We start from the raw sequence: 15,410 nt of genomic DNA, 5'->3' as shown, positions 1-15,410 counted from the left end.
GTGGAATCTTCTTCTCTGGAGACTTTCAAGACCCATCTGGATGCATTCCTCTGTGACTTGCCCTTGGTGATTCTGCTTTGGCAGGGGATTGGACTCTCTAGGTCATTTCCAACTCCTAACCTGTGATTCTTTGACTTTGGATGGCCTCAGGTTCCCAGCAATGGGATCCAGAGTTAGATGATACTGAAAGGAAGTTTCCCTGTGATTTTTTAAAGACTTTGAGCCAAATTCCAAGGCAAGAAGGCATTCAGGAAACAAATCAAAAGATTTTAAGCAACTTTTCCTTTAAATAGCTAAACCCAACCTAATAATACCCACCAGCTCACTCAACATTCAGCTTTCAAACTTCAGGGAGAAGTTTGAAAAGGAATAAACGGTGCACAGAAGTCATACAAGAAAATAAGTTACTCCCTTATATTCATGGTCTTCAAAAAATGAGATAAATTACACTACTCATCATATATTTCCACCTTCAGCTTCCATAATAAGCCAATTAGAGAGGCCCTAGGGACAAATGACAGGGCTCTCCATCAAGAAAAAAAAAAAACATCCAATGTGAAAAACATACAACATAGCTAGGGCAAAATCTTGGACTTAATGCAAATTTTGTGAGGGTGAGGTGATGGTAAGGATAGAGACGTGACTATTCCTTTTCTTGTTCTACCAGCTGTTTGATGGAACATGCTAAAAATTCTGGATGGAACAGGTAGTGGTAGTCTTCAGACTATGGATAAATTGCCTAACATTTATCTAACAGCTTCTCACATGAGAAGTTTTCATGCTCCTGATGAGAGCATACCTTTAAACCACTATGCATTACAGGTACCCACACTTGAAACCACCTTGTTCTTTTATTGTAAACTCATCTCAGTCCTACATCTGGAGAAGAACAGCCCCATGGATCAGTACAGCTCAGGGGATGATCTCTTGGAGAGCAGCTCTGGGGAAAAAGGACCTGGGAGTCCTGGTGAACTATAGGATGCCCGGGAGCCAGCAATGTGCCCTTGTGGCTGGGAAGGCCAATGACATCCTGGAGTGCATCAAGAAGAGTGTAGCAAGCAGGTCAAGGGAGGTTCTCCTTCCTCTCTACTCTGCCCTGGTGAGGCCACATCTGAGTCCTGGGTCTAGTTCTGGGCTTCCCAGTTCAAGAAGGACAGGGACTTTCTGGAGAGGGTACAGCAAAGGGCTACAATGGTGATGAGGGTATTGAACATCTCTGTGATGAGGAAAGACTGAGAGAATTGGGACTTTTTCATCTGGAAAAGAGAAAACTGAGGGGGGATCTCATCAAAGCAGTATCTAAAGGGTGGGTGTCAGGAGGATGGGACCAGGCTTTTTGCAGTGGTGCCCAGTGACAGGACAAGGGGTAACAAGCACAAGCTAGAGCATAAGTAGTTCCATCTAAAGATGAGGAGGAACTTTAAGGGTGCTGGAGCTGGCACAAGCTTCCCAGAGAGATGGTGAAGTCTCCATCTCTGGAGACATTCAAAACCCACCTGAATGTGTTCCTGTGTGACCTCTAGGTGTTCCTGCTTTAGCAAAGGGGTTAGAGTTGATGATGTTCAGAGGTCCCCTCCATCCCCTACCATTCTGTGAGATTCTGTGATTCAAAATGAACCTGTAATAGCAGATTACTTTAATGAAGGGAGCTTTCCAAGTGGCTGCTGGATAGCTGCAGTGTCCCCACAAGCACACAGTGAGAAGAAGCTGATAGGGGCAGTAATGCCCGCTTCATTTCTGCCTCTGCAGATAAAGAACCAACAAGCCAAGCTGGGAATATCCATGAATATAAAAAGGGAGGCTTTTTGGCTGCAGTGCCCAGGAAATTGTATGCCTTGGAAGAAAGGCAATTTGTCAGCAGGACACAAAGTAAAGATTAGTTCTTTGCTCAGAAATCATCATAACAGGTAGTCAGGTCAGGTGTTTGTTTGTTATGGGTTTTTTTGGTTGGTTGTGTTTGATTTTTGTTTAATTACTGTTCCTAGCCTACGCACACAAATCATTTATTTAACTAAACAAAACAAAGGACACTTGGCTTCAGGGAGGAACTCGTTACTGATCAAAGCTCCCACAGCATGGTTAAACCCCATAGCGACACTTCCCATTTTCACCAGTGGGCCCCAGGGGACCAAATTCTCTTGGGTAAAGAGGAAAAGAAAAACAACAACAAAAACACAACAAAGCAAGACAAAACCAAAAATCCCAGAGTGAAAGAATACTGGAGAAACTGCAAGTCCATTTGTTTAACAATACCCAGCACAGCTCTCAGCAGGCAAACATTTCTTCCCAATCCACAGGGAAGGTAGCAAGAAAAGGCACAGAGGGAAAGGCTGGAGGCCACATAATGGTCTTATAGTGCTCCAGAAATAATTAAGAACCCTATTCTTGGGAAAAGTGGTCTCATTAAATTGTTTTCAGATTGCAATTTTCTCCCATCTTCTCCTCCCCTCATTCCCTTTGCACCAGCAATCTTGGAACAATGAAAATATCAGTTTGCTTCCTGGTGCTTGTATTCTCTTAAAAATGTCATTATTCAATTATCTGTCTATTCACTGGCCCTCAGGTCCAGCAGAGCAGATATTGGGAACCTTCATTTAATGTTTTTAACTGCACTTCAGTCCACTTGTGATACAATAAAACTTTATTGAATCCTGCTCCCACATCACACTTCCCATCCCTCACTTTTATTGATATGTAAGCCCATCTACTCTTCTGTCAGCAATAAAAGGAATATTTCTAGCAAAGAAATGACCTTTCCTTCCATCAATACAGTAACTGGGAAATGTGATTTCAGGTTCTATGTTTAAAAAAAAAAAAAGTCTTAAAGAAAGAAAAGATGAACCACACTCAAGCATTGTTTTCCTTCCCCTTGTTAGTGCTAAAGAAGCAGGGAAATCTCTGTAAGCACCAAAGACATTTGGTGACTTGGTAACATTTATTAACCCATTTACCCAGCAGAAAGGAAAGGAAGGAAGCCACAAACATTTTTTCCCTTGCAGCCTTTGAATAGATGTCCCCAATATTCAAAGCTGATGGAAGATGTGTTGCCTGGGTGTGAGGCAAGTTATCATCACAGTGGGATATGCCATGCCCAAGGCGCTTGTCTCACTCCCTCCCGCTGCTGCCATCCTTTACATTGATGCAGCGAAGGCCTTGCCCTCATTAATGATCTGGATGAGGGGACTGAGTGCACCCTCACTCAGTTTGCAGATGACACCAAGCTGTGTGGCTGTGTTGATCTGCTTGAGGGTAGGGAAGCTTTACAGCAGGATTTGGACAGGTTAGACCCCTGGGCCAAGGCTAATTGTGTGAAGTTCCACAAGGCCAAGTGTCAGGTTCTGCTCTTGGGACACAGTCACCCCATGGTAAGCTACAGTCCAGGGGATGTGTGTTGGAAAGCTGCATCTTGGAGAGGGACCTGGGAGCGTTTGTTGACAGTCACCTGAACATGAGTCAGCAGTGCTGAGGTGGCCAAGAAAGCCAGTGGCATCCTGGCTTGTATTAGAAACACAGTGGCTAGCAGGGACAGGGAGGTGATCATCCCCCTGTACTCAGCACTGGTGAGGCCACACCTCAAGTGTTATGTTTCTCACTGTAGGAAGGACATTGAGGTGCTGGAGTGTGTTCAGAGAAGGGAAACGAGACTGGTGAAGGGCCTGGAGCACATAGCCTATGAGGAGAAGCTGAGGCAGCTGAGGTCTGGAGAAGAAGAGGCTGCGGGGAGACCTCATTGCTCTCTACAACTACCTGGAGAGAGGTTGGAGCAAAGAGGAGGCAGCCTCTTCTCCTTGGTGTCAAGCAACAGCACCAGAGGAAATGGTTTCAAGCTGTGCCAGGGGCGGTTCAGGCTGGATGTTAGGAAATATTTCTTCACTGAAAGGATTCTCAAACATTGGAATGGTCTTCCCAGGGCAGTGGTGGAGTCACCATCCTTTGAGGAGTGGACCTGGCACTTGGGGACATGGTTTAGTATTGACCCTTCAATGCTGGCTCAGAGGTTGGACTGGATGATCTCGAAGGACTCTTCCAACCAAATATATATATGGCTGCCTTTTGGGCTGCAAGCACATCACTGGCTCATGTCGAGTCTTTCATCCACTGACACCATCAAGTCCTCCTCGAGTCTGCTCTTGAGCCACTTCTCACACAGATTATATTTTTTTTGCCAGGAGACAAGTTAGTTCTGTAAGAGCTAATAAAAATAACTAATTAACTTTAAAAATCAGATGAGGTGCAGGCAGCCCAATGGAGTTTTAAATCTACCATAGTTTTTCTCCCAGGGAACACCACACTAAGCATAAGCACCTAAGGTCAGTCCTAGCAATATCTGCTAAAGATGATTCCTAAATGCATCTCCCCTGAGAAGTGCACACGCTGCTTTGCTGCTGAGCCAGCACTTGGGTAAGCTCTCTCTCTCTCTGTCCACAAGGAGTAATTTGAAACCATAAGGAGTAACCCATCCCAACAGATGAAGTAAGCTGGAATTGCACACAAGTGCCTGCTGAAATATTCATTCCTTTGTTATGCAACTGCTGTGTTTCTTTAGGAGACGGCCATATGGCAGATGCCACTATTTACCAAGGGCTCGATGCACTAAAGTCACCAAGGGACCTTCAGCAGCTGAGGAAGGGTTTTCTCCAGCAGTGAGCAGAGCCCACTCACCTCCTCCCATGAAGCATCATCCAGCTAATGGTTGGAGTAGATGGTCTTAAAGGTCTTTTCCAACTGGGACAATTCTATGATCATATTCTAAGATAATGCAGAGTGGCTGGATGTGGGGTAGCAAAAGCAGGACCTGAAGCCTGAATTTGGCCAGAGGGATTGAAGCCTGTCAGCTCAGTGACAAGAACCAAGGGGACCAAATTAACCTACAGTAAACAGCAGGTGAGTCACCAAGGGCACCAAGAAGGAAAGAGATTTCATCCACCGGGTGTAGCTTTGGTCCAGTCACACCCTTGCTGACCTTCTTGTCCAAAGTTGGTATCTTCCCCATTGCTTAGATGGCTAGGCAAGGAACAGCTGAAAAGCTGAGCTGACAATTTTCAGAGGGAAGAAATGAAGGCAGTAACAAAGCCAGGCAAAGACTGAGGTAGAAGAAGAATCCAAAGAAGTCCTAGGATTCCTACTCCATGTCTGCAGATGAAGGGACATAGCTTCCCTGAACACAACCGAGTTCCCGGAAGCTACACTGAATAGCAACATATGAAGATTTGGTCGAAAAATTTCCCATGCAACAAGACCTCAAGTTGTGCCAAAGGGATGTTCAGGTTGGATATTAGGAAAAACGTCTTCCCAGAAAGGGTTATCAAGCATTAGAACAGGCTGCCCAGGGAGATGATGGAGTCACCATCCCTGGAGGTGTTTAAAAGATGTGTGGATGTGGTGCTGAGGGATATGGTTTAGTGGTAGTGGCTTAGCAGCAGTGGTGGGATTGTAAGCTCTAGGCAAGCAGTTAGACTGGATGATCTCAAAGTTCTCTTCCAACCTGAAGAGTTCTATGGTTCTAAGGCCAGGACATATGATCCTATCTTACAGTATGCTCTCCCTTCATTTCCTCCTCCCAGAACTCTACCCGCAGAAGTGCACCATTTGATTTACAAACAAACAGAGGAAACAGCCATCAGAGCTTCTAACTTAATTATAGAGACAGCATGGCTTGTTGTCCTTGTTTTCCTCCCCACATTCAGATCATTAAAGCCTGCTCAGCACCTGCTGCACACTCAGTATTGAGCACACTCTGACAAGAGGTATTTTACATCTTGTACGTCTGGCCAATGAACACCTCAGGCACAATATTCACATCTTACCTTGTTCACAGTGCACCTCTGTTCCTCCTTGGTTTATATGCAATGAAGGCTACAGAGGCTTAGTAGTAATCACAGAATCATAGAATGGTTTGGGTGGGAAGGGACCTTCAAGATCATCTAGTTCCAGCCTCCCCATCATGGGCAGGAATACCTTCCACTAGACCAGGGTGCTCAAGGCCTCATCCAACCTGGCCTTGAACACCTCCAGGGAGGGGACATCCACAACCTCCCTGGGCAACCTGTTCCAGTGTCTCACCACCCCCACTGGAAAGAATCTCTTGCCAATCTCCAGTCTAAATCTCCCCTCTTCCAGCTCAAAGTCATTGCCCCTCATCCTATCACTACAACCCCTTGTAAAAATCCCCTCACCAGCTTTCTTGTAGTCCCCTTCAGGTACTGGAAAGCTGCTCTAAGATCTCCCCAGAGCCTTTTCTTCTCCATTCTGAACAGCCAAAACTATCCCAGCCTGTCCTCATTGGGGAGGTGCTCCAGCCCTCTGATCTTCTTCATGACCTCCTCTGGACCTGCTCCAACATTTCCATGTCCTTCTTGTTTTGGGGGCACCAGAGCTGATTGCAGTACTCCAGGTAGGGTAATGACTATTGCTTTAGCTGCCCAGCCTCAGGGTGGAACAGCATACCTCATGCAAATCACTAAACACAAAGAACTACAACCTGCCACCATAACCAGAAGCTAGCCTCCACTTGCCCTCCCCATGCACAGGGCCATCTGTAAAATGAAAAGTTCTCCAAACTGGCAATTTGGTACAGGGTTGCTAGGGCAGACCTTAAGTTCCCTGATGTCACTCTTTCCATAGGTTAATACCTTACCAAAAAAGAAAAAAAAAAAAAAACCACAATAAACCATCATCACTACATTTAGAAGCTCTTAGTCACTGAAGAAGCTGAAGTCATCTTCTGCTCTCAGTGCAACTCTGTGGCTGGAAAGCAGCCATTTCCTTACCTGCTTAATTATTTTGGGAGGTGTTCTTTGAGCTTTGGCCTACTCAAACTGAAACCTTGGACTCAGCTCTGTTACTCACCACTCAGTCCACTATGACTGCTAATAAAACCTGCACTCCTGGTATTGCTGGTTTTAGTTCTTCTTCGAGCTATGCCGTTTGGGGCAGTAGGACCCTAACTGCACTTAACAAACTCGGTTGCTGCAGAAAGCAGCTTCTGAGATAGATGCTTAACTTCTTGGAGCTCTGCCATTTCCCCTTTGGCACATACTGCTGCCATCCCAGTCAACTGCCCTTCCACCCTCAAAAATTCAGGATAAATGGCTTGCCCTCAAGTTGCCTTCATAGCTTTGGAAGCTTATAAATCAGTATTTTCTACCATCAAACATCAAATTTCCCCAAAGATTACCTCTTTGGTAATGTAATACTGTAGTTAAGGCACTTATCAGCTGTCACCAGTTACATGAACATAGGTCAGTCAAAGCACAGCTACGGTTACAAGCACCAAACTCTGGAAAGAGAAGCTACAAGCTACCAAAAGTGTTTCACAAATGGGGGCTTGCCAAGTGTTTTCCAAAAGGTGCTATGTCACTGTTACATTATGGGGAACCATGAGGATATTTTTAACTAAAGAGCAAAACTTGCACAGAGGACAATTCTGCACCTCTGATCAGATCAGTTCCATATGACGCACATGGTTTGTCTCTCAGCATTTACTTGCCCTCAGGCAACAGGAGGCAAGCTCAAGGCTGGCCCAGACTACAATAAATCAGATCTCTATGAATAAAAGGAAATGCAAATATATCAAGATACATACTGTAAGGGACACATTCGTACTGCACTTCGAGGTACTTGTATGTCCCAGGGCAAGGGTCTGGAAACACATCAGGGCCAGCAACAACTGCACATTGGGTCCGATTACTGCATCTGAAAAGCAAGAAAAGAGAGAGTCAGAAAATAGTCCAGACAGAAGGACAGGTCAGGAGGTTTGCAGCATCCTGTAGCATCAACAGGAAGGAAGATCCCACAGCTTCAGCATAGAATCATAGAATGTGTGGGTCAGAAGGGACCTCCAAAGGTCATCCAGTCTGACCTCCCCACAGTCAACAGGGACTAGACCAGGCTGCCCAGGGCTTCCTCAAGCCTCACCTTGAATATCTCCAGGGAAGGGGTCTCAACCACCTCCCTGGGCAACCTATTCCAGTGTTCTACTGCTCTCATAGTAAAGAACTTATCCCTAACATCTGATCTAAATCTGCTCTTCTCCAGCTTAAAGCCACTGTCCCTCATCCTCTATTTCTTGAAACCCAAGGTCCATCACAGTGATCAGAGCTAATCTTAAATAACAGCATTCCCCCCAAAGAGTAAAGCAATAATATTTGTGGCAAAAGCCAATATTGTGCATTTTACAGCAGACATAACAAATACATTTCATACAATATTTAGAGAGTCCCCACAAAACCAGGCATCTTGAATAATATTGTTGAACTCCATGCAGACTAGAAACAGCACCACTTGAGTGGAAAATAAATCACCAAATAAGCTGCCTAAAAAAACAAAATAGGAGTTTTTCATACACAGCCAACACACTTGCATTAGTTATGAGTAGCTACATTTCAGTTTAACACACTGTCCAGCACAGAAGCATTTCATGAGATGATGTATTCCTCTAAAAAAAAATGCTGTTCTCACCAAAGATCTGGCTATACAATCTCACAGAGAAGGAGAGTGACCACCCCTCACTACAAGAAGGGCATTGAGGTGCTGGAGCACATCCAGATAAGAGCAATGAGACTTGGTGAGGGATCCTGAACACAAGTGCTATGAGGAACACCTGAGGGAACTGGGATTGTTCAGCCTGGGGAAAAGGAGGTTCAGGGTAGATCTCATTGCTCTCTAAAACTCCTTGAAAGGAAATTGGAGGGAGGTGGGGTCCAGGCTCTTCTACCAGGTAACAAGTGATAGAAGGAGATGAAATGGCCTCAAGTTCCACCAGGGGATGTTTAGACTGGATATTAAAAAAAAAAATCTTGACTGAAAAGAAGCATTGAATAGGCTGCCAAGGGAGGTGGTGACTAATTTGTGCCTATATTGCAATGCACATTTGCCTCTGCTTTCATGGTACAAGCACCTCTAGGTAAAAATTTTATGTATTTTGGGGATGCAAAAGCATTTAGCATACCGAGGTTCTACAAAGAAAATTCTTAGAACCGGAGGAAGAGTTTAGGTTGGAAGAGACTTTTAAGATCATCCAGTTCCAACCATGTGCCATGGGCAGGGACACCTCTCACTAGACCAAGTTGCTCAAGGCTTCATCCAACCTGGCCTTGGACACTTCCAGTGAGGGGCATGCACAACCTCCCTGGGCACCTTTCTTCCTAATTTCCAGTCTAAATCTCCCTTCTTCCAGTTTAAAGCCATTGCCCCTCATCCTATCATTTCTGTGCTGCCTTGTTTTAAAGAAAAAGAGAAATGTAATTAGTCTTTGGGTTTTATGCTTTTGCATGTCAGAAAGAGATCTCCTGAGGGCTAGACCACTGCATTTACTTTGTCCAAGATGCAGCCTCCTCTGATGTGACACAGGACCTCTGACCCTCCTGCTTTTCTGGCAGAACCTCTGCCATCAAGCGCAAAACTCATTTTAGGTCTGCAGTGAAAATGCTCCATATTTACCTAAGGCTACAGTTTGTCAGCCTTAACGAGGATTTTATTTAAGTCCATAAATTAAAATTGATTCATTAGTGACTGCCTTAAGCTCCATAATTTCTTTAACTTCGTGGAAAGATTAATAAGAGCTGATATGCTTGCTCGTTGGGCTGCTTGGCTGGATAACAGCTAATCCAGAGGGATAGCATCTTCTCATGTTTTGGAGTTGAAAGGTGACACTTACCACAGCAAATGACTAATTTCATCATGCACAGAGAAAAAACAATTTTATTAACCAAAAGGATAACTTTGCTGTCCTCACCCTTGCAGACAGGTGGCTTGGCTGGGATATGACAGGTAGTTTGGATCGTGTGAGTAAGGCAGTCTGCCAGGACAGACTCTGAATACCAGCCAAAACTTCACTTTCAACACAAAAGCCTTTACTGGGCTCAATGTGCCTTTCAAAAAGCAATTGCAGTGGCCTAATCAATAGTCCCCATGGCTGCAGGAACAGCCTGGCCACAGGACAGACAATAGGAATAATGGATCAAAGAGACATTTCAGAATCATGAGTTGGGATCCAAAATGATGAGGATCTGGAAGCACGGATTTTTTTTTTTTCTCTGTCTGTTAGGAAGCCTTTACTTTGAATGTCCAAGTGAAGGGCTAAATCAAAAGAAGTGTGACCAGCAGAATGATGGAAGGAATTCCTCCTCTCTGCTCTGCTCTTATAAGACCCACCTGGAGTACTGAATCAAGTTCTGGTGCCTCCAGCACAAGGATATGGAACTGCTGGAGCAGCTCTAGAGCAGGCCACAAAGATGGTCAGAGGGCTGGAGAACCTCCCTTACGGGGACAGGCTGAAAGAATTGAGGTTGTTCAGCCTGGAGAAGAGAAAGGTACCTGAAAGGGGGCTACAAGAGAGCTGGGGAGGGACTTTCTACAAGGGACTGCAGTGACAGGATGAGGGGCAATGGCTTTGAGCTGGAAGAGGGGAAAGTTAGACTGGAGATTAGGAAGAAATTCTTTCCAGTGAGGGTGGTGAGACACTGGAACAGATTGCCCAGGGAGGTTGTTGATGCCCCTCCCTGGAGGTGTTCAAGGCCAGGTTGGACGAGGCCTTGAGCAACCTGGTGTAGTGGAAGGTGTCCCTGCCAAGGTGTCCCCTGCCCATGGCAGGGGGTTTGGAACTAGATGATCTTTAAGGTCCCTTCCAACCCAAACCGTTCTATGATTCTTGACGCAATTTCTTTCCTTTCCTTTTCAAAGCCTGATGTGGAAGATGAAGTTCCTGAGCACTGGCTTTAACATCCCAAAAAGAGTGTTTCCTTCTGGCATATCACTAAAGAGAGTAAAAACAGCATGATAGAAGGGGTTGAATGAGGAATGCAGGGTGGTGGGATGGACTTCCTCCCCAACTCCCAGTCCTTTGCACATCCATGGATCAGGGGATGGCAAAACACTGAGCCTACCAAGCACAGAAACTTCAAAAGAAGGCAAGATCAAACTGTCAGTGCCACCTTGGGGGAGAAACAACAGAAAATGATGTGAATCACCTCAGTAAATTTGCAAGTGACAACAAATTGGGGTGGGAGTGTTGATCTGCTTGAAAGTAGGAAGGCTTAGCACAGGGACTTGGACCAGCTGGATAAATAGGCAGAGAAAGTGGCCAAACAGATAATGACCTGGGGATGTTGATCCACAGGCACCTGAACATGAGCCAACAGTGAGCCCAGGTGGCTAAAGAAGGCAAACAGCCTCCTGGCCTGGATCAGCAATAGTGTGACCAGCAGGGCCAGTGAAGACATTGTGGCCCTGTACTGGGGCATGGGTGAGTCTACACCTTGAGTCCTGGGTTCAGGTTTAGACCCTTCACTACAAGAAAGTCATTGAGGTGCTGCTGGAGCAGGTCCAGAGAAGGCCAACAAAGCTTGTGAAGGGTCTGGAGAACAGGTCTGGTGAGGAGCAGCTGAGGAAACTGGAGTAGTTTAGTCTGGAGAAGAGGAGGCTGAGGGGAGACCTCATTGCTCTCTAATATTTGTTGAAATGAGGTTGGAGTAAGGTGGGGGTTAGTCTCTTTTCCCTATTATCAGGTGACAGAACAAAACCAGTCTGCAATTCTATTCTATGAATATGTCTGAAATAAAAGCTCAAATGCTACACGGTGTTTGTCCCTCCCACAATCTGAAAAAACATATACCCCCCCTCCCCCCAAAAAAAAAAACCCAAACAAACACAAAACACCAAAACCAGAAAAGAACCTCAGCCTCCTCTGCTTTTCACACTTATTTCACAGAGTTAGCAAAAACTGCGGCCAGCAGTTGGCATTTGTAGTTTCCTTTTATCACCCCGGGGTGAAACATGCAGAATTCCACCCCCAGCAACTAAAGCATGAAGGTAATTTGGACTAAAAACCTTACAAAAAAAGACCTTTAACCAACCATTATGGCCAGATATCAGAATAGAAGAATTTTCAAGGGAGAAATTGCTAAAAAACATTCCTCATTAAAGCTCTGGTTGCTGTGCTTTTGCTTGGATGGAACTTCTAACATTCAAGAGTGTGCCTGTTACCCCTTGTCCTGTCACTGGACATCACAGATAAATCACTGGTCACATCCTCCTGACACCCACCCTTTAAAGTACTGATCAGCATTTGTGGGATCCCCCCTCATCCTTCTCTATTCCAGATGAAAAAGTCCCAATTCTCTCAGTCTTTCCTCATCACAGAGATGTTCAGTCCCTTCAGCATCACTGTAGCCCTTTGCTGTACCCTCTCCAGAAAGTCCCTGTCCTTCTTGGACTGGGAAGCCCAGAACTAGACCCAGGACTCCAGATGTGGCCTCACCAGGGCAGAGTAGAGAGGAAGGAGAACCTCCCTCGACCTGCTTGCCACACTCTTCTCAATGCACCCCAGGATGTCACTGGCCTTCTTAGCCATGAGAGCACATTGCTGGCTCATGGTCATCCTGTTGTCAACCAGAACTCCCAGGTCCTTTTCCCCAGAGCTGCTCTCCAACAGGTCAGTCCCCAATTTGTACTGATCCATGGGGTTGTTCTTCCTCAGATGCAGGACTCTATACTTGCCCTTATTGAATTTCATTGGATTTCTCTGCCCAGGTCTCTGGCCTCTCCAGTTCACACTGGAAGACAGCACAGCCTTCTGGTGTGTCAGCTATTCCTCCCAGTTTGGTATCATCTTCAAACTTGCTGAGATGCCACTTTTCCCTTCATCCAGATTAATAAGTTGATAGGACCAACCTCCAAGCTTTGTTTGTGTTGTTGGATTTTGTTGTGCTTCTTCCAGGCCCTGGTGACACTAAGTGACACACAAGACATTATGCAGAAAAAGAAATGCCAAAAAATGCATCTGCAGGCCTGAAAAGGGAGGAGGAAAAAAACCCTCTAAATATAGTCAATGCTTTACTTGATCCACAGAAAAGCAGCCTACCACCTCTTCTTTGTACAGCCCAGGACTGTACACTGAATGTTGGGATTTCTTGGCTGCTTGGGCCATAGCAATACTCTGTCCAAACTCCTGTGAGTTGCAAAACTCAGTGCTGGCCACGGACTTTTCAACTCAACAAGACAAAGAATCCTTTTTTGTGGTTTGTTAGTTTTTAAATGAATTTTCTCTTCCTTTTCTTTCTTCCCCGCCTCCTTTTTTGAAGGAAGACCTTTACTAACTACTGGAATTACAATTTGCAGTGAGAACCAGCACTGCATCAGCTCAAGTGTAAATCTGTCTCTTCTATAGAACAATTGCCCAGGTTCCTTTACTTAATGCTAGAAAGAGCAGCTCCACATTGCGCTACAACTTCTTGAAAGGAGCTTGGAGCCAGGTTGGGATTGGTCTCTTCTCCTTAGTAACAAGTGATGAGAGGAAACAGCCTCAAGTTTCCCCAGGGAAGTTTTAGGTTGGAGATCAGAACCTTCTTGGCTGAAAGGGTTCTCAAAGACTGCAATGGACTCCCCAGGGGGGTGGTTGTATTTCCATCCCTGGAGGCATTGAGAAGAGGCAGAGATGTGGTGCTGAGGGCCATGTTTTAACAGCAGACTTGGTAGAGTTAGAGAATAGTTGGGCTCAATAGTTGCAAAGGTCTTTTTCAAACCAAAACAATTCCATGATTCCTTTCCAGGAGATCGGGAACTGTTCCTAGCTCTACCAGTCTAGCAAATTGCACTCCTACAAACTAATTAACTTTTATACATCCATCCATACCTCCAATTACTGCCTTTTGACAAGCACCTCTTATTTCTAATACTGACTCATCAGCTCCTTCAAACAAAACAACCTTCCCCCTGTGTTGCCCTCATACCACAGCTTTCCTAAGTGACCCCTGGCCTCCTGGGGTATTTTGTCATTCTCCATCTGCTCTGACACCAAGTAAACATGAGAACTGTGGGAGGAGTCTGAGGAAACAGATAGAGAATGTTATGCCAGTTAAAAAGGCAGCTTCCATTTTATTAGTTTGTACAACATTTGAAGGCAAACGTTTTGGAGACATGGAAGTGGTTTTAGTGGCTTTCTTGGAGCCACTTAAGTGGCTTTAGTTCTCCTTAATGCCATTTATCATGAAATCCAATTAGAAATTTATTGCTACCTTGTTTTTTGGGGTTGGTTTCTTTGACTTTGAGAAATCTTTATTTCTGCCTGCAATCTCACTTCCCCCTCTTTGTTGCTCCTTAATTGCAAGGTTGGCATATGAAGCCAGAGCTGGCTTCTCACACACCCTGAATATCTCAGGCCACCTCTGGAACTGCTGATGGGATTCATATACACTTTGCCTGGACCAAGAGTGTCCACCCAGCTCACCAGACACAACTCATGGTGCTGTCCCAGTATTCAGGTCAGTGAGGCAAAAATCCCTGTGAATTCCAGTGTCTGGGCTCCCCTGCAAATGCTTCTGTTGGTGCAAGGAGTGGTTAATGAAAAGGCCAGGATATCAAATCCACTTTGCCAAGCACAGATGTCTACCTAGAGCAACCAAGAAATCAGAAACGAAAGCACAGGACAAGCCGGAATGGATTAAAGCTTGAGCAGGGCAGATTTAGACTGGAAATTAGGAAGAAATTCTTTCCATCGAGGGTGGTGAGACACTGGAACAGGTTGCCCAGGGAGGTTGTGGATGCCCCTCCCTGGAGGTGTTCAAGGCCAGGTTGGATGAGGCCTTGGGCAACCTGTCACAGCAGAAGGTGTCCTGGCCCATGGCAGTGGCGTTGGTACTAGACAACGTTTAACGTCCCTCCAAGCCCAAACTGTTCTATGAGTCTATGATTTTATGTTTAGATCATGAGGACTGCCTGGACTCATAACCCACTATCTATGTAGTCACCATGACTTGAGAGACTAATGGCAACATAAATTCCTGTGAGGTCAGGAAAACAGAATACCCCAAATCCTCTTAATAATCAGTCCGAGGTACTCAGCAGCCTTCAAGCACCCGGTATCTTAGAAACAAACTGTACATTATCCACAGATATGTTTTGGAGAAGAAAAATTGCCTCCTGGGAAGAGTGTAAATTGTCCCACTCACAAAAAAAGAGAAATAAATAAAAGGGTTCTTTACTCCTTCTTTCCAACCACATTTGTTGAGAAGTGGAGTCCTCAGCAGAGGAGAGATATGGACCTGTAGTAGCAGGGCCAGAGGAGGCCAAGCAATGATGAGAGGGCTGGAAGCCCTCTGCATAAGGCCAGGCTGAGAGAGTTGGAGCTGTTCAGCCAGGAGAAGAGAGGGCTCCAGGAAAACCTTCCTGTGGCCTTTCAGTGCTTAAAAGGGGCCAAGAAGAAAGTTTGGGACAGACTTTCAAGCAGGTCCTATTGTGATGGGACAAGGGGTGATGGCTTTAAACTAAAAGAGGGAGATTCAGACTGGAGAGATTGTTTATGCTGAGGGTGGTGAGATAGTGGCTCAGGTTGCACAGAGAGGTGGTAGATGCCCCATCCCAAACCATTCCAGATCAGGTTGTCTGGGGCTCTGAGCAACCTGATCTGGTTG

General features: G+C 45.4%; 1 protein-coding gene across 17 annotated transcripts in view; it reads right to left on the bottom strand.

Annotated features, from left to right (window-relative positions):
* The window catches only part of ADGRL3 (adhesion G protein-coupled receptor L3), a 308,221-nt gene that overhangs the window by 235,155 nt on the left and 57,656 nt on the right, over positions 1-15,410 (bottom strand). For all 17 annotated transcript variants that reach the window (XM_054382986.1, XM_054382990.1, XM_054382987.1 and 14 more), the window contains exon 2: positions 7,586-7,695. In XM_054382986.1, the coding sequence (XP_054238961.1) occupies positions 7,586-7,695 (110 nt within the window). The remainder of the gene's footprint in view (positions 1-7,585; positions 7,696-15,410) is intronic.

The sequence above is a fragment of the Indicator indicator genome, chromosome 8 (genome assembly GCF_027791375.1).
Source record: "Indicator indicator isolate 239-I01 chromosome 8, UM_Iind_1.1, whole genome shotgun sequence".
NCBI lineage: Eukaryota > Metazoa > Chordata > Aves > Piciformes > Indicatoridae > Indicator > Indicator indicator.
Note: the sequence above shows the minus strand (reverse complement) of the source record. Positions and strands in the feature narration are given on the sequence as shown.